Source organism: Podarcis cretensis (genome assembly GCF_951804945.1).
Source record: "Podarcis cretensis genome assembly, chromosome: 2".
In the NCBI taxonomy this organism is placed as follows: domain Eukaryota; kingdom Metazoa; phylum Chordata; class Lepidosauria; order Squamata; family Lacertidae; genus Podarcis; species Podarcis cretensis.
Window position 1 is genome coordinate 73,826,208 of NC_137171.1, and position 24,704 is coordinate 73,850,911.

Sequence of the window (24,704 nt, forward strand, 5' to 3'; positions counted from 1 at the left end):
CAGAGGCCCTCCTTTTGGGCATTGTTGGCCAGAGGGTGTTAAAGAATGACCGAACATTTTTTATGTATGCAACGACAGCAGCAAGGATACTTGTCACCAAATATTGGAAAACTCAAGATTTGCCCACGCTGGAAGAATGGCAGATGCAACTGATGGACTACATGGAGCTGGCAGAAATGACTGGCAGAATCCGAGACCTGGGAGAAGAAGCAGTGGAGAAGGATTGGAAGAAATTCAAGGACTATTTACAAAAACACTGTAAACTATATGAGTGTTAAGAAGGATGAGAGATTCGAAAACAACAGGGCACCATAAAGCTAGTTGAAAAGATTATGAGAATGAGTGAATTGTATGAGAATAATAAATTTTGAATAAATATTATGTTAAAATTAGGGGTTTAAGATCCAGATAAAATATTCAAGGTTAGGGACAAAATATTGAAAATGTGTATAATAAGAATGGAAACAAGGTGATAAGTTGCTGGCTAAAGTTTTATTAATGTGGAATGCAGGAGCGGGAGATGTGAGGAAGTCCAAAAATGAAGAAAAAATGGTTATTACAAGATGTTAAATTTTATGTTTGTTTCTTTTAGTCTGTTTTTTGTCTATTCTGTTTTCTTTTTTTTCATTGTATTAATAAAACTCTTAATAAAAATTAAAAAAAAAAATGAAATTAGCTTCCACTGGGTGTGGTGTTGGCCACCAACTTTGAATGGCTTCAAAAGGAGATTAGACAAATTCAGGGGAGATAAGGCTATCCGTGGCTAATAGTCATGATGGCTGTATTACTTCCAGTGGATGAGACTTCTGAATTCCAGATGTGGGGAGCACAAAGAGGTCACTGCTGTCACACTCGTGTCCTGTTTGCAGGCTTTCCACAGGCATCTAGTTGACCACTGTAGGAAACAGAATGCTGGATAAAGATAGGTGTTTTCTCTAATCCGGGAGGGCTCTTATGTTCTCATCTGGCTCCTGGTCAGTAGCTTGCAGAGTTGCAGATAGTCTGTCATGGAAAACCAGTGGTATCAGTTTTAGCTTCAGTAGTACAGTGCTTCAAACTTCGCATTAGGGAACATTTGAAATCTCTCTGTCATAGGACTGAATGTTCTTTTTCCTTCCCACTCCACCCATTAGGGAAGGTACTGCCTGTCCAGTTGTTTGTGCTTTGGAAGAGGGTGGTATATCTGAGCATGATGATGAGTTACTGTAAGCAACTGGATTCTTGGCCAAGTGCACAGTGTAATTCTCATCCTCTGTTCCAGGATGCCAGTGCAATATGTTCTGGGTGAGTGGGATTTCCAGGATCTGACACTCAAGATGAAACCTCCGGTCTTCATTCCTCGACCAGAGACAGAGGCAAGTCATCATAAGGGACAAACCTCAGCTCTTCTCCAGAGTGCTGCATTGCTACACACGTACGCCCACCTCCACTTAAAGGAAGCACAATATTAGGCAGCCATAAGGGCATTCCTTCCCCTGCCTCCTTTCTCATGGGTAGTCTTTGCTGCCTGGGGAGAGTGGGAGAGGTGAGCACTATCATAAGCACATATGATGAGGTACATATTTTTACCTTGGTTGGCTGCAGCAAATCTCAGATAGAAAATCTTTAGAATATATGTAGTTGATTTACACACACACACACACACACACAATGGCAAAGTATGTATGCAATGACCCAGCTCACGTGTAATGTTAAGCCAGACCATGAATGTCCAGGCTGCTGAAGACAAGATCATGACCACTTTGCTTCTTCAGTCTTGCTTTGGCTGCTGTGAGCTAAGACATGGTTTGGCTTAAAGTATTGTCCAAACCCTGGTTCATAGTTTGTCTTGCTCCAGACATAACATGAGCTGTAAACCAAGAACAGACCTTAGCTGCAGCTTGTGTGTTAACTGGAATGAAACAAGCAGCCCCTCCCCTCCCACTGGTCTTCCACTCAAGATTGCAGCCACTCCAGTTATTTTTGGGTTGTGCTTATTTTCCAGAAGCAAAGGTCCCAGGGATCAGAAAATATGGCGTGAGCCATTCAAGAAGGTGGGGGTTTCATCTCATAATTTTCTGGCTCCTCTTTAGTTATCTTCTGTATTCTCCTCTTCTCTATCCAAGTGGTTTCTAATGTGCTTTTTTCTCTTCTGATTGTTCCTTTTGCATTTTGCTGTTCCTTAAAATCACAAGACCTAGAAACCTGAAGTTCAACCTATGGAAAGTTCACTGAAGTTTCCAAGGTTCTGTGTCCTCAGGACTGGAAGTTGAAGTTCATTAATTAGACAAAATGAATGCCCATGTCCTATACAAAAGCAGGAACTGCTTTTAACTTTGGGATCCTTTGCATAGATATCTACTGTTCTAACAAAGAAATCCCAGCTTCAAAGTATCTGTTAATATTTTGGGTGCCAAATCCTTCTGTGCCAAATGGAACTTACAAGATAGTGGATGGCCCAACACAAGTCTATCTGGTGATATCGCTGTTTTCCATGCTGTGTTGTCACTATCTTCACGCAATATCGCTTCCCGTAATAATTAAACAAATGCCTGCTGTGTGTGATGCAAGTGTTGATAGTAAACACAAGAGTGTGTTGCTTATTCTGCCCATATGCTTGCATGATCAATGTTTGCCCGTGCCAGCCTAGTTTGCAATTCAGTGCTGTGTTTGATGTGAACCATTGACTAAGTGCTAACCTCTGTACTTTAAAAAAAAGCAAAAACAACAACATTTGTAATGTGACCTCCTTTTCAAGCCCCAAAGCCCTTGAACTTCTTCCCTGATCCTTCTCTTTGCTATAGCACGTAAACACTGGTTTGGCCTGATCTGAACCTGTGGAGTTTGTCAGTGTTTCTCAATTTGCTGCACAGTTTGTAAGGGGGTATATCTGATCTGCTTGCCAGTAATTCACATTAAGCCCCTTGGGACTTAGGAACTGCAGTTTGAAGGCATCATTTTAGAACCAGATTGTGTAGAATGGCTGAAGGTCTTCCTTTCCACCTAGCAGTATGGGACTGATGCCAGTTGACCTTCCAGGAATATTTCACAGATTAACGAGAACACCTGGAATTTGCCAGAAGTTGGGGCTGCCAATTTTAGAGAGACTTGGGGAGGGGGTGTAACTTGCTAACAAAAAACAGCAGCTGCGTAAATGATCGTGGTGGAAGAGAGAATAAATAAATAGGGAAGTGTTTTCTCCAAAATAACTACATGCGAGATTCAAAATTTAAAAAGAGCAGTGTAACCATCGTAGAGTTGCTTCTACTCTCAACACAATTGGTTGTTGCATCACCTCTTTATTTTCTGTGTTGTCCTCTCATCACCCAGGGAAGAGATCACGGCATGCTTAGTTGCTGACCAAACCACCAGTTTTTGAACTCTTGGACTTTGCTATATTTGCAGGTTGCCAAGCACCAAAGCAATAACACAGATCTAAATTCGGAAGGCAGAGCAAATCCACTTCCATCTGCTTTTGGATCGTTTTCTATTCTTCTGCTTCTAGACATAGTGCAAGCTATCACCAGGGAAGTCTTCGATTGAAATCTTGCCTCAGCTGTAGTTGCCCTCCATCCCCCTAGCAATATCTAATTTAGTCTACCTTCCAGGAACGTTGTGAGGCTTTATCAGAAACACTTTGAACACTTTAAATTTAAAAATAAATTTGTTGTTGTTTTGTTGTTGTTATTAAGAGTGCTAGCTCTCATGCATTTGCTGGTGCTTTAGATGCACAGGTCTGGTGGAAAGAATGTCCACATCTTTCGCACAATAACCACATGGATTTAAGGTCAAATTAGGAGATGGATACTTGAATATGAATGGAGGGAGAGGGAGTGTTCAAGCAGTGAGATAATGCCATATGTATGCGTGACTTCCTGTAATTGCCAGCATTTCATTTATACAGTGGTGCCTCGCAAGATGAAATTAATTCGTTCCGCGAGTTTTTTCGTCTTGCGATTTTTTCGTCTTGCGAAGCACGGACTTTGGAAAAGCTTCAAAAAGACCAAAGTCTTCAAAAACCTCAAAAAAGGCTACCACACCGCGTGCTATGAGTTGCTCCTCGAAGTGAATGCACGGTTTTAAGAAAAAGGAAACAAACTCGCAAGACAAAGGAAACAAACTCGCAAGACGTTTTCGTCTTGCGAAGCAAGCCCATAGGGAAATCCGTCTTGCGAAGCAACTCAAAAAACGAAAAACCCTTTCGTTTTACGAGTTTTTCGTCTTCTGAGGCATTCGTCTTGCGAGGTACCACTGTACATATAAACCTGTTGTTCAAGCTGTGTACTTGACCAATTTCTTTAAGCAAAGATCGTGGCCTGCAAGGTCATTATGTAGCATTTGAAAACAACAGGATTTCTCTTGCAGGTACTTACCCTGGAATTTCATTTGAACTCTGGCTGATGAAAGAATTGGATTTCTAGTTTCCAGATTACCAGAAGGATCATACAGTGGTACCTCGGGTTAAGAACTTAATTTGTTCTGGAGGTCCGTTCTTAACCTGAAACTGTTCTTAACCTGAAGCACCACTTTAGCTAATGGGGCCTCCCACTGCCGCCACACGATTTCTGTTCTTATCCTGAAGCAAAGTTCTTAACCCGAGGTACTATTTCTGGGTTAGCGGAGTCTGTAACCTGAAGCGTCTGTAACCCGAGGTACCACTGTATAGCATATTTTTGTTACCCAGGTAGCTGAGTTTTCATCTGTGAAATACTTAGAAAACTTTCTTATTAATACTTGAGTGATAATTGGCCATTTGCCACAAACTTTCCTACGATGATCTTTGTTGATAAATTGATATAAGGGGAGGGGGCAAACCCATTTGTTCAGTGCCTGCCACAATACAGATCTACCTCTATATGTGTGGGTAGGTGCATGTGTGTAAATAAGGTTTTACTTGAGTGGGGGAGAGAATTGGAATATTGTGGGCTTCCCATAGGTGTTTGGTTGACTGTACAGAATGTTGGGCCAGATGGACCTAAACCAGCAGGGCTCGTCTTATGTTTTGCTCTGGGTATCTGAAGAAGTTTGGAAATAAGCATGCAATTTTATACATGGCTACTAGGAAGTCAGTCTTACTGATTTCAGTGGGACTTGCTTTGTAGTGACTGTGCCCAGGATTACAGCCTTCGTAGGATTAGATTTTAGGTGGAGAATACACTCCAACATTCTGTTGCAGGTTTCACTTGCCTAATCTTATATTGTTGGATCCTTTTCTTTTCACAAATATTTTTAACACATGATCCAGGCAAATAAAAAAAAAACAGAAGTAATTTTCTGTGGGAGAAGACATGTACCGTATTTTTCGCTCTATAGGACGCACCTGACCATAGGACGCACGTTGTTTTAGAGGGGGAGAACAAGAAAAAAAATGTCTCCCCCTCTCTGCTCAGCACCTCCAGAGGCGCTCAAAGCCTCCAGAGTGCAGGTCTGTGTGCAGCCTTGCCGCTGCCCCCCGAGCTTGTGGGGCTGGCGGTGGGGGGAAGCGCTGCTTTCCCCCACCGCCAGCCTCAAATACCAGGTCGGGGAGCAGCACAAAGGCTGTGCGCAGCCTTGCCGCTGCCCCCCCCCCGAGCTTGTGGGGCTGGCGGTGAGGGGAAGTGCTGCTTTCCCCCACCGCCAGTCTCAAAGATCCCTGAAGCCTTCAGAGCGCAGCGCGAGTTCCCGCTGCGCTCCGCAGGCTTCAGGTTCCTTTTGCCAAAGCTCCAAAGGCTTCGGGTTCCTTTCCCAGACTGTTCCTGATGTATTTCCTCCACTACCTCTGAGGCCGTGGCTATTAGTCCGTGGACCCTGATGTCATCACTTTTTGAACTAGCAACTGATCATACTCGAGTTGTCAATTTGGGGGGTAAGTTCACTAGAACTTGGAGCAATGCCAGAATTGTACTCCCTTGTAGTTTCTCCCGGAGGGATTTCCTCTGTTAAAATGACCTCTGGTGACCAAGCCAGCATTTATGGGTCGGGGCATGGATTGATGTATTAAAATGTCAATTTCCTGTAGATGGACTTTGGGGCAGTCCTGGAACACTGGGGGGAGAGTGAGTTGATTAGTGATATGTACTGAATTCAGCAAGTTTGGCATTGTGATTCTTTCCTGGGGAATTTCTAGTTGGGCTTCGGCTGAGTTCGGTCGAGGCTCAGAGCCCAGTATCCCGAGAGATATCTCTTGTTTGTTTTTAGAATATCCCCCTTGCTTCTGAGTAACTTCTAATCTAGCTTGCTTGTCATCCATATCTATATCCTCTCTAACAGACCTTTTCGTGTTCATATTCGTGCAGCCCACATTGGCCAGATCCAGGGGTTTTGCCTTGGTCTTGTTGAAATCACGCAGCAAGACTTGGATACGGTTTGTTAAATCCTCTAATTCTGCTAGAATAGTGTTAGTTGGTGCTTTAATTATCGCTGTTGTTTCCTCAGTATTCCTTTGGAGCAGCGATTTCTTCAGAGGCACTAATTGAGGCCTCTCTGGATTAACTGGAGCTGTAGCAGAATCAGCCAGAGGGGCTGGCTGATTTCTGGGAAGGTTTAACCTTGAGAGTGATGTTACTCTTAGCTCAGGAGTTAGCCGACTAGCAGGCTTTTGACTGTCTGATAATAAAGGCACAGCATCCAAGTCTGCAAACACCCTTCTGATTGAAATGTGAAATCTACTTAAAAAGTCACACATTTTAGGAAGCAGCAGGGGAATGACATGGCTATGAAATTTGAGAAGCAGTCTTATTACATTTGGATGGCTCGGCAATTTTTCTATTGTTTTTAGGTCCAAAGAACCTGTGTTTAATCGCAGTAGTTCGGATAAGGAGGAGCAAACTCTTGGTCTGGTAATCCAGTGCCCTTTGTTCTCCCAGTTATTTCGGATGATCAAAGCTATCTGATTCAACTGCAAACACCTTCTAGTGGGATGTGGGCCATTGGTCTTATTCCGGGGACAGAATTTAATCTGAGCATCGTGGGTGCTTTTCCTTGAAGGATTGAAGGGCTCCAGCCTGCTTGGTTGAGCATTCTCAGCGTTCTTCCCCTGGGGCTCGGGGGACCGCACCAGGCTCTCCTCCTCCTGACCCCTCGCCACACGATTCCCCAATGCTCTCCAACTTCTGGAAGATCAACCCCAGAGACCTTCCAGTGAGTAGGCTTTGCTCTCCAATCAAGCTCCAATTCTTCAGTAAATAACTCTTCTGTTGCTTCAGGCAGTTTAGATAGCTTTTGAGATGTTATTTGGGTGGTGGTATAGGCTGCTGCTTGAGCTGCTTGAGTTGCTTTGATTTTTGAGGTCTGTTTTCTTTAAACCTTTTGATCTAGGGCCTTTTGGCTGCTTGGGGGGATCTAACTGCTGAGAATTTGAACTATCTAGGGACTGTTTGTCACGCTATGGAGATCATCCCCCTCCTCCGTTTGCTCTTCCGACCATGATCTTAGCCCTTCAGTAGCCTCTTGTGCTGTTTCAGGAGTTATCCAGTCCGAGAAGTCAGTCAGACTTAGTTGCTTAGATTTGGATCTGGTCAAGTGGCTTGGCACGGTAAGCACTTTCTGCCGCAGCAGCTGCTTTTTCTTGGGCATCAGGGCAAGGTCAAGACCTCCTGGAACAATCCAAAACAATCCTCGTTACTTACGATTTGTTCGGTTACCGAGCTGGGGGAGAGGGTGTCACTTCTCAGCTGCCTCTCTGTTTCAAAGGATTTGTGTATACAATTTGAATCTATGAGCTAAATTAAGCTTTGCTGTTTATATTTCTAGGATTTTCTGCAGCACACGCTATCCAGCTGTCTTCTGTTTATGGGTTTTTGTTAAGCCACCAGAGGGCAGTCATGTTTTAAGCTGTCAAACAGCTCTTACCTTCACAAATCTCCTTTCTTGTAACTTGAATCCATTGGTCCAGTTCCTACCTTCCAAAGCAGGAGAAAACAACAACGGCTCTTCCTTGCCCTGTATCTTGTGTGCAAACTGAATGAAGTTTTCTGTAGGGATTGCCAGGATAAGAGGTGACTCTGTGCCCTGCAATGCCTTCTTCTATCAGGAAGTGTTTATGCTGGAGATGACATTGGAACCAGAGCACTGTGATGGCATACAGTGGCTTAGTTTAAACCATAGTTTTAAACCCACCCTGGTTTAATCTGAAGAAGCAGCATGTTAGTGCACACTGCCAAAAACTATCCATGGCTGCTGTCCATAACAGTTACGTGCTACCTCTGCTGTTGCAGGCAATACGCCTCTGAATGCCAGTTACTGAGAATGGGAAGAGCGCGGTTGCACTCAGGTTGTACTTGTGGGCGTCACATAGGCAGCTGGTGAGAACAAGGTGCTGGAGTAGATGGGCCATTAACCTGGTCCAGATGGACTCTTCTTATGTTCTTAATATGGGATAGACTGCCCTACTTTTTCAATTGAAAAAGGCAACCAAAATGATCAATTAATGGAGGCACTGCCTTCAGGGTCAGACACAGGCCACACCTCTCAGTACCAGTGGCGAGAGATTCACAAGTGTGGGGAATGCTGTTACACTTGGGTGTGGCTTGCAAGCTCTCACGGAGCATCTGGTTGGCTGCTGTGGGAACAGGATGCTGGGGGCCTTTGGCCTGATCCAGTAGGGCTTTTCTTATATCTCTACTAGAACCCTGGGATCATCTAATGTAGCTGAATGTTGGAAAATTTAGAGCAGACGAAATGAAGGACTTCTTTGCACAGCACTGTTGCACTTAAAAGGGCTCCGGCACGCGGTCTCCCACTAAGCAATACTCAGAGGAAACCCATTAAAACTCAACAGATATGGGTACCTTAAGTCTGTTTATTTCAGTGGGTCTTCTCTGAGTACGACTTTAGCTGGATACAACCCAAATGCCTTCTCCTCACATGAAAGAAATTAATAGGTTCCCCCCCCCCCGAATAACTTCTCCATGAATTTAAAAGGCTATCCACTTCCAGAGATCAGTATTCTGCCATTAATAGCAGACACCAGCAGTAGTGCTGAATTGGCATTGTCGGTGGCCGTGGAGGCTTGTTCATTAGGGCAAACAAGGAACTGATCCGCCAACCTCAATTGCCCCCACCTACCTGCTTTCTTACAGCCAGTCCAGGGTGTGGCACTGGCTCTCAGCTTCCTCCTCTTTAGTCCTAGGGTTGCCTTTGTATAACTCATCAGAGATCCAAACTAGTATTAGTTGGTATGGTCGGTCGTAGCCTCTGCCTCTCTGTGCCATTGGCTCTGGCTCCACCTACCCTTTGCCTCCCTGATTTCTGCCCTGCCATTCCCAATGGGCACCAGCCACCACTGGGCAATGTGCCCACACTGCCCCAACCTTGCTGCTGCCGCTTGCCATCCCAGTAGGCAGTGGTGCCAGCTCCATGGCTCTTCCCCATCAACCATTCCTACCTGTGTATAGCTATGTCTTGGGAACTGTTAGCAGTTTTCATTCCTGTAGTCCTGTTTTGGACCTGTCCTATTTCTGTGTCAGTCCTGTTCTGCACCATTACATACTATGGATCTAATTCATTTCATTGCTTAATGATGGCCAAACTATTTTACTTCTGGAGTTTGCAGGGAGGTAATATCCCTTTCCGCTGCTCGGTCCCAGTGCCTGCCAACCTAGCAGTTCGAAAGCACCTCCGGGTGCAAGTAGATAAATAGGAACCGCTTACCAGCGGGAAGGTAAACGGCGTTTCCGTGTGCGGCTCTGGCTCGCCAGAGCAGCGATGTCACGCTGGCCACGTGACCCGGAAGTGTCTCCGGACAGCGCTGGCCCCTGGCCTCTTAAGTGAGATGGGCGCACAACCCCAGAGTCTGTCAAGACTGGCCCGTACGGGCAGGGGTACCTTTACCTTTAATATCCCTTTCACCACACTATGCATGATTTTATACATCTCTCATGTTCCTCCTTAACTACTTTTCTGAGCTGAAATGTCCCAAACGTTGTGGCCTTTTTTCATGGGGGAATTCTTACAGCATGGTCCTTCCTAATGCAACTATTCTTTCTTAGTAAAGATTGCATGGCTATTCTGTCACTTCTTGTTTCTTACAATGGTGTCTTAAGAGTTTAGGATGTTAGCTTTGCATCATAACATCCTGTACATCCTAGAGAACCGAGAGACTTCCTTTTTTCATCTTACCTTTTACCCAGCTACAAGACAGCTAGGAGATATTGATTTTGTGTGTGACAGCTGCCTCCCCCCCCCCCCCGCCACAATAACTGGACAGGAGGAATGCCCTGGTATTTCTGGGAAGCAAATAGGAATATGGAGAAACTGTTTAGTATTCCTTCAGATGAATGAAATGAAACCATACCAGAGCTCATGCTATATTGACCCCCTGAGCAGCAGAGTTAAGGGGCATGATGAAATAAGTTTGCATTATCTCATTGAACTGCAGTTTGTCAATAATTTAGTCAGGGAAAATAATGTTTCTGTGTACAGTGGTACCTCGGGTTTAGTACTTACCGTATTTTTCGCCCTATAGGACGCACTTTTTCCCCTCCAAAAATGAAGGGGAAATGTGTGTGCGTCCTATGGGTCGAATGCAGGCTTTCGCTGAAGCCTGGAGAGCGAGAGGCATCGGTGCGCACCGACCCCTCTCGCTCTCTAGGCTTCAGGAAGCTATCCGCAAGCCTTGCAAGCCCAGCGGGAGTTCCCGCGGGCTCGCAAGGCTTGGGGCGGCAGCCCGAAGCACGGAGCGCTGTGGAGCACGCCCCGTGCTTCGGGCAGGTGTCCGCAAGCCCTGCGTGCCCTGGGGGAGTTCCCGCGGGCTCGCAGGGTTGCAGGTGGCAGCCTGCAGCCCGAAGCACGGGGGGCCCTCCGGAGGATGCCCCGTGCTGTGGGCAGATGTCCACAAGCCTTGCGCGCCCGGTGGGAGTTCCCGCGGGCTCGCAAGGCTTGGGGTGGCAGCCTGCAGCCCGAAGCACGGGGCGAGCTGCGGAGCACGCCCCGTGCTTCGGGCAGATGTCCGCAAGCCTTGCGCGCCCGGCAGGAGGTCCCGTCAGGTGCGCAAGGCTTGGGGCGGCAGCCTGCAGCCCGAAGCACGGGGTGCGCTGTGGCGCACGCCCCGTGCTTCGGGCAGGTGTCCGCAAGCCCTGCGTGCCCGGGGGGAGTTCCCACGGGCTCGCAAGGCCTGCAGGTGGCAGCCTGCAGCCCGAAGCACGGGGCGCGCTCCGGAGGACGCCCTGTGCTTCGGACAGGTGTCTGCAAGCCTTGCGCGCCCGGGGGTCGTTCCCGCGGGCTTTGAAGGCTTGCGGGCAGCAGACTGTTCTGTGGGCTTGGGTCTGGGGAAGCTCGGGCTTCCCCCGCCCCAGCCCCGCGGCTGGGGGGGGAAATAATTTATTTTTATTCATTCCCCCCAAAAAAAACAAAACCCGAGGTGCGTCCTATGGGCCAGTGCTTCCTATAGGGCGGAAAATATGGTAATTCATTCCGGAGGTCCGCTCTTAACCTGAAACTGTTCTTAATCTGAAGCACCACTTTAGCTAATGGGGCCTCCTGCTGCCGCTGCACCGCCGGAGCACGATTTCTGTTCTCATCCTGAAGCAAAGTTCTTAACCCGAGGTACTATTTCTGGGTTAGCGAAGTCTGTAACCTGAAGCGTATGTAACCTGAAGCGTATGTAACCAGAGGTACCAATGTATGTTGTCATACAGTGCCAACATACTACTTGCAAAAATTTCAGAATGCTTTACTGGGTTGTTTCTAAATAATTTCTGGCCCAGTCAAGCCTTTGCAAGTTGTTGACACGACTTTTGGAGACACATAGATTGTATGTTCAGGTGAGGCGTTCTTCCCTTACAAAACTCCCAGAATTAGTTTTCTGGGGATATGTTTTCCAGATTAGAAACTTGTACTTCCAGGAATGTATCTTCTGGTGAAGGCATCCACAAAGTTCATGGAACTAAGAGAGTCTGTCCAGCCCTATTGCCTTCAGCATTGTTCCTATATTCTACTTTGAATATTCATATGCCAGTGTTCCACTAAAAGCAGGTTACACAGCTGTGCACACACATACATGTTTACCACAACTAAAAATCTAAAATTGTAGACATGTTTGTATAAGGCAGTGAAATATTTTGTGCTTCATCACAATAATCAACAAAATATCTAGTAAAACATAATCATCACCTGCTATTGTAGCTGCCTACTAAACCCTTAACAATACAAGAATAGACAAACACAGATCTGTGGCTAAAGAAGGGAAGAAAAGTGCACTAGATGGAAGAGACGGTAAAATAAGGGGAAAGAGTTAACTGTCTAAGAGTAGGAAAGACTAAAGAAATCAAATAGAATCAGCCAGGGAAGTAAATGGAAATGAGGAGATGATGATTGATTGGTTGATCTAAATACACACACACACACACACACACAAACACACACACACACACACACACACACACACACACACGAGTCAAATGGGCCAGGGAGAAGTTTAAAAGAAGAGAAATTCACACCTTAAATAGCACTGTCATACTCTAGTTGATTCAGATGGTCTTCCTTGCACATCACAAAAATTGTTTCCTGATTCTGCGAATCTAGATTTCAGTTGGAAAAGTGTTAAGCAACCCCCTTTCTCTTTCACAGTAACTGCCTTTTCCACTCCAGTGTCCTTTTCAAGGCTTCTTTAGAGGAAGGGAATTGATCACTGGGCTTTTCTTGCATATTGTTCCACATACTGAATAGTTTTAACCAAAGAGGTTTATCTGAAAGAAAATAGGGCCCTGCTGGTCACAAGCAATTTTGAGTCTTAAAGGCTCTGAAGGCCCAAACCAGCACTTTAAATTTGTTGATAATAAATTGATGATGATATATAAAAACAATATGTAATTGGAAATTGTGCCTGGAAACAAATGAGAAGCTAGTACAGATATTTTAACAGTGGTATTTCCAAATTTAGCACATCTCCATTAACTACATAGCTGCCATGTTCTGGATTGGTTCTTCAAAGGCATCCCCCACATAAAACAAATTACTGCTGCCTAACCTGGATATACTCTCCCATCTCCCCTCCCCTTTCACTCACTTTAGACATAGTATTATGTTTTAGGCATTGCAGTCTGTTTTTCTTCCATCTGCAACTCTTCTGTTCAAGGGGAAATGAACTTCTTTTTAAGAAATTGCTGCTGAAGGAGTGTGTCCACCCCCATCGTTCAGCCCAGACACTGAGGTCCAGTGCCAAGGGCCTTCTGGCGGTTCCCTCATGGCAAGAAGTGAGGTTACAGGGAACCAGGCAGAGGGCCTTCTCGGTAGTGGCACCAACCCTGTGGAACGCCCTCCCACCAGATGTCAAGGAAATAAACAACTATCTGACTTTTAGAAGACATCTGAAGGCAACCCTGTTTAGGGAAGCTTTTAATGTTTGAAGTTTTATTCTGTTTAATATTCTGTTGGGAACCATCCAGAGTGGCTGGGGAAACCCAGCCAGATGGACAGGCTATTAATAATACAGTGGTACCTCGGGTTACATACGCTTCAGGTTACAGACTCTGCTAACCCAGAAATAATACCTCGGGTTAAGAACTTTGCTTCAGGATGAGAACAGAAAGGCCCCATTAGCTAAAGCGGTGCTTCAAGTTAAGAACAGTTTCAGGTTAAGAACGGACTTCCAAAACAAATTAAATACTTAATCTGAGGTACCACTGGAAGAAGAAGAAGAAGAAGAAGAAGAAGAAGAAGAAGAAGAAGAAGAAGAAGAAGAAGTTGTTGTTCTTTTATTATAGCAACATCCTGCCCCGTTCCTCTTACAGCATTTTATGCTGTTGTTTTTTTTTATCATCGTTTAAAGCAAATGAAAACCAAGTAGTCCTCTTTTTTTGGTTTCTCTCTCTTCCCTGCCCTTCCCTCAATGTCTCTCCCAATCATAGTTCAATATATACCAGAGCAAAGCTGTTGAAAAAGCTGGTGCTGCTGTTTTCAAGGCCAGAAGGGAGGGAGGGAGGTTTCATTTTGAAATGCTTTTGCTCAGCCTCCAGTTCTAGGAAAGAGGTACTAAAATCCTCAAACTGCTTTTTGTAACCTGTGCCAGTGACTCAGACTGGCAGGGTGTCTAGCATGTGGGATGTGCTCATAGTGAATGACTAGTAGGTAGTGCTCTTAAGCAGTTACATGCATTGTGATATTCCCATAGGTCGAGCCTGTTACCACCACGCTGATGACTCATCTATCCAGTTGCTGCGGGGTATACATGAAACAAGGTCAGATGCCTCTTCAGTGTTTTAGCATGCCATGTGGAAAAGGCTGCAGACAACATGGAAGAAACTGTGACCAATGTGCTACTGATTCCTCTAACCTCATAATTTTATCACAAGGAAGTTGATCTTCTGTAGCTGCATCATTAGGCTACATCCAGACTACTGCTCTTAATTTCCCCATTTTTCCCTTCGCTGTTCTGGTGCTAATCTTGGAACATTTTGCCCTATGCTAGCTCCTTGTTCTCCTGGGATTACCAGCATAGTTTTATTTGTAGTAGTAGTAGTATTTCTTGATAAATGCTGCATCTCTGACATTGTTCCATTTGCACCCTAGTAGAAATAAGATGCAGTCTGCTTTTTAAAAAAAAAATATGTGGGAGGGGAGCCTTTAATGGAGATAGTGAGAGTAACCAGTTTCTGAGATAATGATGCAGCAAGATTTAGCTTTTCCTAGAAGAAATTATAATTCAGAATTACTTATATGCCAGGGTGCATAGATGTAGTGGTTCAAATTCAAGATGGTGTGTGTGTGTGTGTGTGTGTGTGTGTGTGTACCAGCAACTGATATTCAGAGGCCCATTGGCTCTAAGAGCAAAGGTAGGACATAGTCACTGTGGCTGGTAGCTGTTGATAGCCTTGTGCCCCATGAATTTCAAAGCCATCACTGCCTCCTATGGGAGTGAGTTCCATAGTTTAACAATGTGCCATGCGAAGAAGTAGTTTCTTTGATATGTCCTGAATACCTCCGACATTCAGCTTCATTGGATGTCCACAAGTTCTAGAGTCCTGTCTGCATTCACCTAGTTGGAAGTCCCACTAAATTCGGCGCAATGTGAATCAAAACACCCTGCATGCTGAATGGGTAATCCAGTTAAACCCACTCTCTTATATACCTATAAATTAATGGCATTCACCAGTCCATTGGTTAAGGATGAAACTAGGCGTGGTGATGGCAGGCCTGGCTCTATTCGAGCACATATAAGCCAACCGAAGAGCCAACTGATGAGGAAAGCCTCTGGGAGGACAAACTATGGGAGGTTTAAGACATGGGTAGGATGCGGGTGGTGCTGTGGGTTAAACCACAGAGCCTAGGACTTGCCGATCAGAAGGTTGGCTGTTCGAATCCCCATGACGGGGTGAGCTCCCATTGCTCAGTCCCTGCTCCTGCCAACCTAGCAGTTCAAAAGCACGTCAAACTGCAAGTAGATAAATAGGTACCGCTCCGGCAGGAAGGTAAACGGCGTTTCCGTGCGCTGCTCTGGTTCGCCAGAAGCGGCTTAGTCATGCTGGCCACATGACCCGGAAGCTGTACGCCGGCTCCCTCGGCCAATAAAGCGAGATGAGCGCCGCAACCCCAGAGTCGGCCACAACTGGACCTAATGGTCAGGGGTCCCTTTACCTTTACCTTTAGGGCTAGTGTGGAAGATCTAGCAGTCTTCTTTCCCCCTGTGCTCCTTTTTCTCCCACCCCTTTTTTACTGGGCACAGATCCAGATTTGCATGGATCTGCCTCTGTTTATATGGAATTTTGATCCTTAAGGATCAAAATAACAAGTAAAAGGGCAGAAGCAGGGCCCTTCCTTACGCAACTGTTATATAAACTCCACCGTGAATATAAGCTCCTGTATTGTATGCTCATGTTATACGTCTCAGCATTCCATCCTGGTGCTTGAGATTTTTCCTGAAGTGCTGAGGCCTTTGTATGTACAACACACATTGCTGCAAAGTACCAGAAAGCCAGCGCGTTCAAGGGTGCTTTTGCTGACAAAGCTTTCTAAGTATGGGTACAAACTTCACCTGCAAATTCGTGGAAGTGCCCCTTTTATGACCGCTGCCGGCAGCACAATTCCCATCTCTTAGTTGAAAAAGAGAGAGCAAAACAAATGAAAGTAGAGAGTACTAGAGACCTGTGTTTCCTGAGTTTCTGTGTAATCTCCAGCCTTCTTGTGGGAACTCTAAGAATATTCTGTGCGTGAGCATAGGCTGCTTGTGAAGGGGGGGAAAGGTGGAAACTCTCCTACACCAAAAATACTAATCCTTTTCTTTTCATCACTACAGCTTTGCATTTGTGAGAATGTAGCCCAGGATGAGTTTCTTGTTGCATACTGTCATCTGTCCCCCTCTCCCCTTGCTTTGTAATCCATTATTCTCACTTTTAGATTAGGAAAAGTAATTTAATTCTGGAATGCATATGAACATGGCCTCAGGCATTGAGGGCCTCCTAGAACGGCCTTCACCAACCGGGTGCCCTCCAGATGTTTTGGACAAGGTGGGGCTGATGGGAGCTGTAGTCCTAGAGCATTCATAGAATTGAGCAACCTGCAGGCTAAGAGTCCTATGCTGAGCATCATCCCTCCCTTTTCCCCATGTCAGTGTGAATATCTCTAGTCACCCACTCCCCACGGGTAAATGTTTTGCAGCAAAACCTGAAGGACTCCTCTGCCCCAATTACTACATTTCATTACCAGTTTTCAACATCCTAATAGTTCCCACAGCAACCAGCCATGCTGCAAACACGTGGGAGAAAACTGGAAGAGACAGATGGGATTCCTTCTAGGCTTCTGTAGCCTCAGATGTACTATTATGACCCACTTTCTGGTTGCTCAATATCCAGAGGAGGAGGTATGCAAATACACAGGTGTAACAGGCAAACAGGCGTCTCTCCTGGGGAAAACTTTTTGGTCTAAAGCCACTCAGGTGAAGTAAGCAGCCCTTCTGAAAAATCTCCATTCCACACTAACGCAGGCATTAATGAACACAACAAAAATACTAACAATAACTCAACATTATTAAAGCCCTATCCTTTTTTTGCCTTTGCACTTTGGAGCATTTGCGTTGTTCTTACAGGCTTTGTTTCTGCATGCTGAAGGGGTTTTGTACAGGTTTTCACTGCATACAAAACTATTGTGCTAATGTTATTAAGGGTTCCTTTTTTAAGAAATAAATGAGGACCCTTTTTACAGCACTTGGCTTTATAATATATAATATATTGTGTTCAGCACATGCCTCAACACACCAGCTAATTCTACAGTATCATACAGAAAGCTCTGCATTCAGACAGTAAACTGAGAAATTAGGGTCAGACTTCTGTGGACTCATCACAGAACCTGCTTCTTACCTGCTAGGAACTGGTCTCCCTTATTGTGGATGAAGAGTGCAGGAAGCGATCGACCTCAGCAAACTGCAAGCATCCCCAGCTGTCTCCAGAGAACAGTGGGCTTGTGATCCTGGAGGTTGGCTGTGGCTCAGGGGCGATTGCTCTGAGTCTCCTGAAGAAGCTGCCTCATGTGAGTGAAATTTTCATTTATGACTATAATGTTGAGAGACCTGCCCCTGCCCTGCTTCACTAGGAAACAAGGGATGGAAAGAAGAGCCACTGCTTCCAAAAGTTTGCCACCTGAGGTCTAAAAGTCAAGAACAAACATCATATTCATTTATTTATTTTTTGCACCAGCAGCCTCGTACCTGGCATGGCTTAGGAATTCCCAGGGTGGTTTAACAATCATTCCCTCTTCGCAGGCAACTCTTGGAATTGTAGCTCTGTGAGGGGAATAGGGGATCTCCTACCAGTTCTCAGCATGCCCAATAAACTACACTTCCCAGGATTCTTTGGGAGAAGCCATATAAAAGTAGTATGAAACTGCTTTGAATATATAGTGCAGATGGGGGCTTAGAAAGAGCTCGGTTCCAAAGCATTACACTGGCCTTGCTCATCTCAGATGCTCCAAATGGCATTTTTTTTACCAGCTGTGCCCAAGAAATTATTTCATGTTTGCTTCTGCTGTTCTTCTTCCCTTTCTTTCTTAGAGCAGAGTCATTGCCACAGATAAATCACAAGCTGCTGTGTATCTCGCCAGGGAAAATGCAGCAAGGTAAGAGCACACTCCCTGTATATACTAATAGCCAACATTTTCTATTTCTTTACCAATGTGTCTGACATTTGGTCAGTTTACTGGTGCTCTGTTCCTAATTTCAGGCAGTTTAAACAAAGCATCTGGGTTGTATAAACAAACATTTTTAATGGTCAGGATTTAAAATCGTGGGATGCAGCGCAAACAACTCTGTCGTAACTCTCCAAGTGCTATTGCACTTGTATATTAGAAAGCATTACTAAATCAACTATCATACAACCAACCTATAATTACTGGAGAAACTCAATCAGATTTTTTTTAAAAATAAGACAAGATTAAGATATTGGCTGTGAGAACCTGCTCCCTGACTGACTCCAGCTACAAAAGCAGAGGCAGCTGAACAGACTCTTGGGTCGGGGTATAGCTTAGTGGATTTTGTTGCTGTTGGTGTTGCCCCAGTTGTTTATAGTGTTTTAAATTGTTTTTAACTGCTTTTTGACTTTTAAATTTGGGGGTTTCGTTGCTTTTAAAATAAGGGAGTAAGACATGTCTAGGAAGAGAAGAGCTGGGAATAACAGGGGCGACCCCAATCACAGTGATTCAGGGTAGGAGGGCAGGCCAGGTAAACGGCAAATGCCACAGGCAGTTAGTGGCTGTACCATGTGCCAGCCCCTCCTCCAACCTGGCAGGTTGTGGTTATCCTATCAGTCAGCCCTTGGCTCTGTGTCTCCTGTTGATGAATGCCAGGGGTGTTCTGAGTAAGACCCCTCTCATCCATGGTCTGACCATGGATGAGGAGACTGATCTGGTCTGTATCACTGAGACCTGGGTGGGTGAGCAGGATGGAGTTGATCCCACCCAGCTGCGCCCACCTGGTGACTCAAGCATCAGGGCAGACTTGAGGGACAGGGAGGGCAAGTTGCTGTCATCTATAGAGATCCCATCTCTCTCCAGGCTTTCTGTCCACTTTGGGGAAACTAGAATTGAGTTCCTGGCATTGGGCAGTCAGGACAGATTAGAAATTCTGCTAGTTTACCACCATTGCCCAGGAGTTTCCTTGCCTGAGCTGACAGAACTGGTCTTGGAAGCGGTGTTGGGGACTCCCAAGACCGCTGGTTTTGGAAGACTTCAACATTCGTGCCAAGGCAACTGGCTCAGGACATCATTGCTGCCATGATTATCATGGAGCTGTCCCAACATGTCATCGGACCAACACATAAGGCAAGCCACACTCTGGACCTTATTCTCTCAACTGAGCAGGAAAAGGGTGATCTGAAAGTGAATGATATTGACATCAGCCCCTTGTCATGGTCAGATTACTTTCTGTTGGAATTTAGGCTTTCAGCACCTTTCCCCCTCCGCAGAGGGAGAAATTAGCGCATGAAAACGGGCCTCAGATGATGGACGCAGAATCTGTCATGGTTTATACAGGGAGAGGCGTCCTTAAGGCCCTTCTTTTTGTGTTTCCTCCACAAGAGTTCCAGAGGGTGGCAACACATGAACAGGCCTTTTCTGCCGTGGCTCCCCTTTTGTGGAATGCTCTCCCCAGGGAGGCTCACCCGGTACCTACATTACATTACATTACATTACATTACATTACATTACATTACATTTCTCTATAACCAGGCCTTTGGCTGATTAACTTTCTACATATCTGATTGTGGGAGGTGGGTTATTGGTTTGTTTTTGTTTTATTATGTATTTTGTGTTCTTATTTGGTATTTTTATGTTGTGAACCACCATGTGATCTTCGGTAAGAGTAAGAGTGATTCTTACTCTTATTAATACATTGTTTAACTTTACCCAGGTTTTTAAATATAAACAAGCTTTACAGTATAAGACATGGGCTCACTCTATCATCATGATCAAGTTACATTAATTACTACATATCACCAGAGTGAAGTGTGAAGAAAGGAACAATAAACATATGCCTTCCTTTTATTTCATAAGAGTTACCCTTTCTTAATTATGGCTTTGTTCTCTCCTGACATCTAGAGACTTTACTTTATTCCCCTTCCTGTAGCACCCAGACCCATTTGGGATGTTTACACAGTAATTCAGAGATTGTGTTGTAATATCAGTAGATAACAATGGGTGCAACACAGTAGAGCTATCTCACAGGAGGAGTATTTTGATACCTGTGAATTTCTGATTAACAAGCATGACTACTTTTCCGCTGTGCTGGTGGGGGTGGGGGGGGAGAGGAATCCATTCAGAATGGCAGCAGAGTTGGGGGAAAGTTGAGCCAACTAACATGTGAGCAGGAGACAGTTGCATTAGTTTAGTTTAAGATCATGAAAATTGCAGCTTGCAGGTGGAATCTCCGATATTCTGAGTTAGACTGCTGGGCTTCTTTTAGGCCACCACATTCTGCTCCAATTATTACTGAGCTAGTCACAAGCATTTTTGCCCTCTAAAAGGTGCCCTTCCCACTTTGGCTATTATTTGCAAGTCTTCACAAAAGAAAAATTCAAGGGATCAGATCAGGGGTGAGTGGTTGGAGAAGAGCACAGCCCCTCTTCTTCAGTAATGGAGACAGCGTTCTCTCTCATCCTTGAAATTGAATATGCCCAGCTAGGCATGTCACAGCTATTGGTGCAAGTTGTAAGTCTTGGGGGCCTGTCAGCTCCTCACCACCATCTATTCTCTTGCCCTCTATCTCTGACCCAGTCTGCACAATTTCCTAGAGCAGTGCTAGGGAGCCAATGGCATTCCAGATGTTTTGGGGCTCTCATCTGCCCCAGACGGGGCAAGTGGAGGGTTCTGCTCCATCGCTTCCCTACTTGCATGCTTGAGGAGGACAATTAGACAGGTGACTGGGCAGGTAGGAACAGAACCGCTGTAGTCCAGTGCCTCCAAACTGCATCCCAGACAGTTGATCTAGGAAGAGACCATATTCAATGATATCAAAAGCTGCTGAGTGATCAAGTAAGAGTAACAGGGTTGCAGTTCCCCAGCCACTTTCCCAATACAGGTCATCCATCAGGGTGACCAAGACTGATTCAGTCCCGAAACCAGGCCTAAACCAAGACTGAAGTGGATCCAAATAATCAGTGTCATCCAGGAGCACTTGCAGTAATAGAGAGGACTGCAGCCTGTTGATGAGCTAATTATCAGAAGGGACTCGCTTATCCTACTGTAGATTATCCCTCTATTCCTGGAAAAGATATGCCCTCTGCAAATAGTTTTGCTAACCAAGACTATTAGTAATATTTGGTGGAGTAAATGAGTCCTAAAGGACTACAGATTTGTTTGCATAGTCTTGGAATGGTGTTTTCAGATTCTGAGTCATTTCTGTTCATTGCATTGGTAAATCAGGCCAACCCAGAAATGAGTTGAAAAAGAGTCACCCATCCTGGTTCTCTGTTTACACTTTGGGGAGGAATGGTGATCTGTAGTATAAGTTGAGGTGGCTAAAGCACGTGTCCTTAGTTTGTATACACATTTCGTTGTCTCAGGATAATAACCCTGAGAAAATGAACACCACCACTGAATCTTGTGGGTCTAAATTAGCCCACAGAGTAGATACGAGCTGCCTGTAGCAGAGCGGAGACACCTGTTTCCCACACGTGGCTTTTTTCTTACAGGCTGCTGGTGAAAGAGGCACCAGCCACAGGATTTTCAGACTTCTAGATGTTATGTCAGGTGAATTATCTCCCAATCTGCTAGTGCTGGAGAATCTGATAAGGAGATGCGAGTAGGAAGCAAACATGGAGCTTTGCAAATTCACCTTTTCATTTTTACATTTTAATCTTGAGAGGCTGTCAAGGCCTGTCCCCCTGCAGCGGTTTTCCACAAGGCCACCATATTAAGCCATGTTATCTTCCCATCTAAGCCAGTTGTGGGCTTGCTACACCTTTTAAGCGGCATGTTATAATGTTAGTGCTCCCCTGTGGGCAAATCTTGGGTAAGACCCATTCTCTGCTAGTGAGTCCCACGCCCATATCTCCCAAAGGCATGTGATTGCAGACTGGTGGATTTTCTTTTCTTTTTAGGGGGCCCTTTATTCCTAGTCAGGATTTGCCATGTGCTTATGATCCCTGTACTGAGAAACTTGGCCAGAGCCATGGGACTTGGCATCCCTTTTTTTCAGTTCCTAAATTCCACCACCAACTGTTGTTGCTTACCCACGTAAGGACTTGTCAAGCAACTGTTCTCTTAGCTTCCACTTACGTAATAACTATTCTGCAGAATGTTATACAGCTGCAAAATTTCCTTTTGTTTAATCACATTTCTGTTTTGCCCATCTTCAATGGCAGAGGTGGGGAAACCTTTCTGTGGCTAAATTTGGCTGGCAGGGGTCCTAATTTGGCCTGTGAGGCCATTTCCTCAACCCATGGCCACCTTCTCCACAACCGCTGCTATGCCCCACTATAAACAATATATAAATATATACAAATCCCACTATAGCAATATTGCAGACACATGGAGGTGTTGAACATATCACAGCAGCAGCCAGGGCGAGGCGATTTCTGCTTTCTAACATCATAATATACCGCCAGCTAAACTTGGTGATTTAGCGGTATATTATGATGTTGGAAAGGAGATGGGGAGGAAGAAGGTAATTGCCGGCCACGGAGACTGATAGTCTTTAGTTTTCTAATGACTTCCTACAGAGGAGGACTGCAGTGAGGAGTGCAAAATTCCTTGCTTAATCAAAGTTTTGCATAATTGATGGTTACACTAATAGCATCTCTCTCTTTTTTTCTTTTGAGCTTGTGCCAAAGAGAACCATAATAATTACTTCACAGTTTTCAGACTGAAAAACTGTGCTGTTGATTGTTGCAATGGTTTTCTTCATTAGATTGGATGTGATGGGTTTTAATGCCATTTTCAATTGTTACATTAAAAGATGATCTGTATCTCATGTATGATCTCCTCTCTAAAAGGTTACGTCTGCAGGACAGGGTAAAGATCCTTCACCATGATGTGTCTTCAAGTAAGTTTCATATATACAGTTGCTCATGTTAAATGGTACCAGGGGAAGGGCAAAGAAAAGAACCATTGTTTATTAAAATGCAAGAGTGCTAATTCTCACATGTCGGAAGCACCGTGCAGTGACCTGCAGAATACAGTTGCCAGTCGTGATTTCTGTACATTCAACATTGTATCAGTATGCGGTACCCAAAATGCATCAATAACTTGCCCAGTTACCTCCGTCATATTTTGTATTCTGCTTATTATTGCTTTTAGTATTCTCTGTTTTCAGTTATTTTATTGGTATATTACTTTTTTTTTAATGTGTCATGAGCTATTGTAAAAAAAATAGCCCTGTACTGTATATTATTATTTTCAGTTGAAGAATGAGTTAAATGTGTTGAGCTGAGGCCTTATATGGCAGCACAGTACTTGCAAAGCAGTGGCTTGCTGATTTTTGTAAACAATTTGAATGCTGAGGTAAGCAAACCTGGCTGCACTTCAGTAACCTTTTTCCTCCCCTGAAGAAAAAGTCCCTTTTTCAAATATGTCACTTTAAATGTCTTCACAAAATTCTGAAGCGGCCATTTTGCCAGATTTTAAAAACTTAACAGGTACGAGTCCCTGTCAGGGGAAAAGGCAGGATGTGAATAGACATAAAAATAACCAGAATTTGGCTTTTGAGAACTATAGGGCATTGGCATTCATGATGCTGGGAAACACTTTGTGTTATAAGGCTGCCATTATATAACCATTGGCATGTTTCAGCACCCAATATAGTGCTATGAAACCTGTGCTGCTTTAGCTCCTATAAGGTATTATTTATTCCAAAATTGCCACAGCTTCATATGTTGTTCTTTATAATCCGGCCAGGTACAGCAGCAGCCCATGCGGGGAGCAGAGAGGCAGCAGTGCCCTCCCAGTGGACAGGAATAGAGGGGCAAGGCAGTGAGGCCAGGGAGTTCCAAGTTGGTGGTAGAGGCCTCTGCAGGGCTTCCACCAACCTGTAGCTTCCCCCAAACTTGCCACCATCTTGCCCAGTCCTGACAAGCAGGACACATTTATTGGGAGAGCGCTACTGCTGCTTTTCACACCACTGTTTTAACAGTATACAGTTCCCTTAAACATTGTTTTGCAGTTTATAAGTTTGGAAGGGTTTTCTGATTTATTTTTTTATTGGGCGGGGGGACCGTGGTGTCATTTAGATGATCAGTGTAGGCCTTATAAGCTGCTGTTTAGTCTCTGGACCAAGTACTTCTCCTTCATCTTTTCTTTGTCAGAGGAGGGGAGGAGTGAGGAAGGAGTGCTTGACACCCTTGATTTATGAACCATGGTTTATGAAGGCTGGATTACACATGTGATCCAGACCAACCTGCTAGTTATTCTGGCAGGTCGGGAGGGATAAACAAATACAATTTCGCAAGTTACCTTTGAGCCTGTTATTATACCTAAAGTTTGTTTTGCTTTGCTTTTGTTTTTTGGTAAAGCTTTTTATAATTTTTATTTCGTTCTATAATGTATGATTATAAGAGCAGACAAAAATTAAATGGTGAAAAACAAAATTATAAAATAGGCACATAGAATGAGTAGTTGCACATGATTTAAAAACAATAGAGCCCAAGTTAGGACTGTCAACTCTGGTTCCAGATTTGCCAGGCTTGTCTTGAAAATGATGGTTCTGCTATATATGTCATAAAGGAATGCCAAACCATATAAAAAGTGTCTGGGGGTTCTAGTCCTTGCTGAAATCTCAAATTATATGTGATTTTCTCCATTATTGCTATATTCCAGAGTGAGCAGTGCCA

General features: G+C 44.6%; 1 protein-coding gene and 1 long non-coding RNA gene across 3 annotated transcripts in view; one reads left to right on the top strand and one right to left on the bottom strand.

The window, feature by feature from the left end:
• HEMK1 (HemK methyltransferase 1, mitochondrial release factors N(5)-glutamine) overlaps positions 1-24,704 on the top strand; it is a 53,649-nt gene that overhangs the window by 8,889 nt on the left and 20,056 nt on the right. For both annotated transcript variants that reach the window (XR_013835570.1, XM_079964455.1), the window contains exons 4-7: positions 1,262-1,355; positions 17,257-17,418; positions 17,939-18,003; positions 22,872-22,921. Coding sequence is in view for 1 of the 2 variants with exons in the window: in XM_079964455.1 (XP_079820581.1) it covers positions 1,262-1,355; positions 17,257-17,418; positions 17,939-18,003; positions 22,872-22,921 (371 nt within the window). In the remaining variant the exon portion in view is untranslated. The remainder of the gene's footprint in view (positions 1-1,261; positions 1,356-17,256; positions 17,419-17,938; positions 18,004-22,871; positions 22,922-24,704) is intronic.
• LOC307209434 lies at positions 2,693-5,310 on the bottom strand. The gene is made up of 2 exons (XR_013835585.1): positions 4,245-5,310; positions 2,693-3,889 (listed from the first exon to the last, which is right to left on the bottom strand). It is a non-coding gene; the product is annotated as an uncharacterized lncRNA (long non-coding RNA).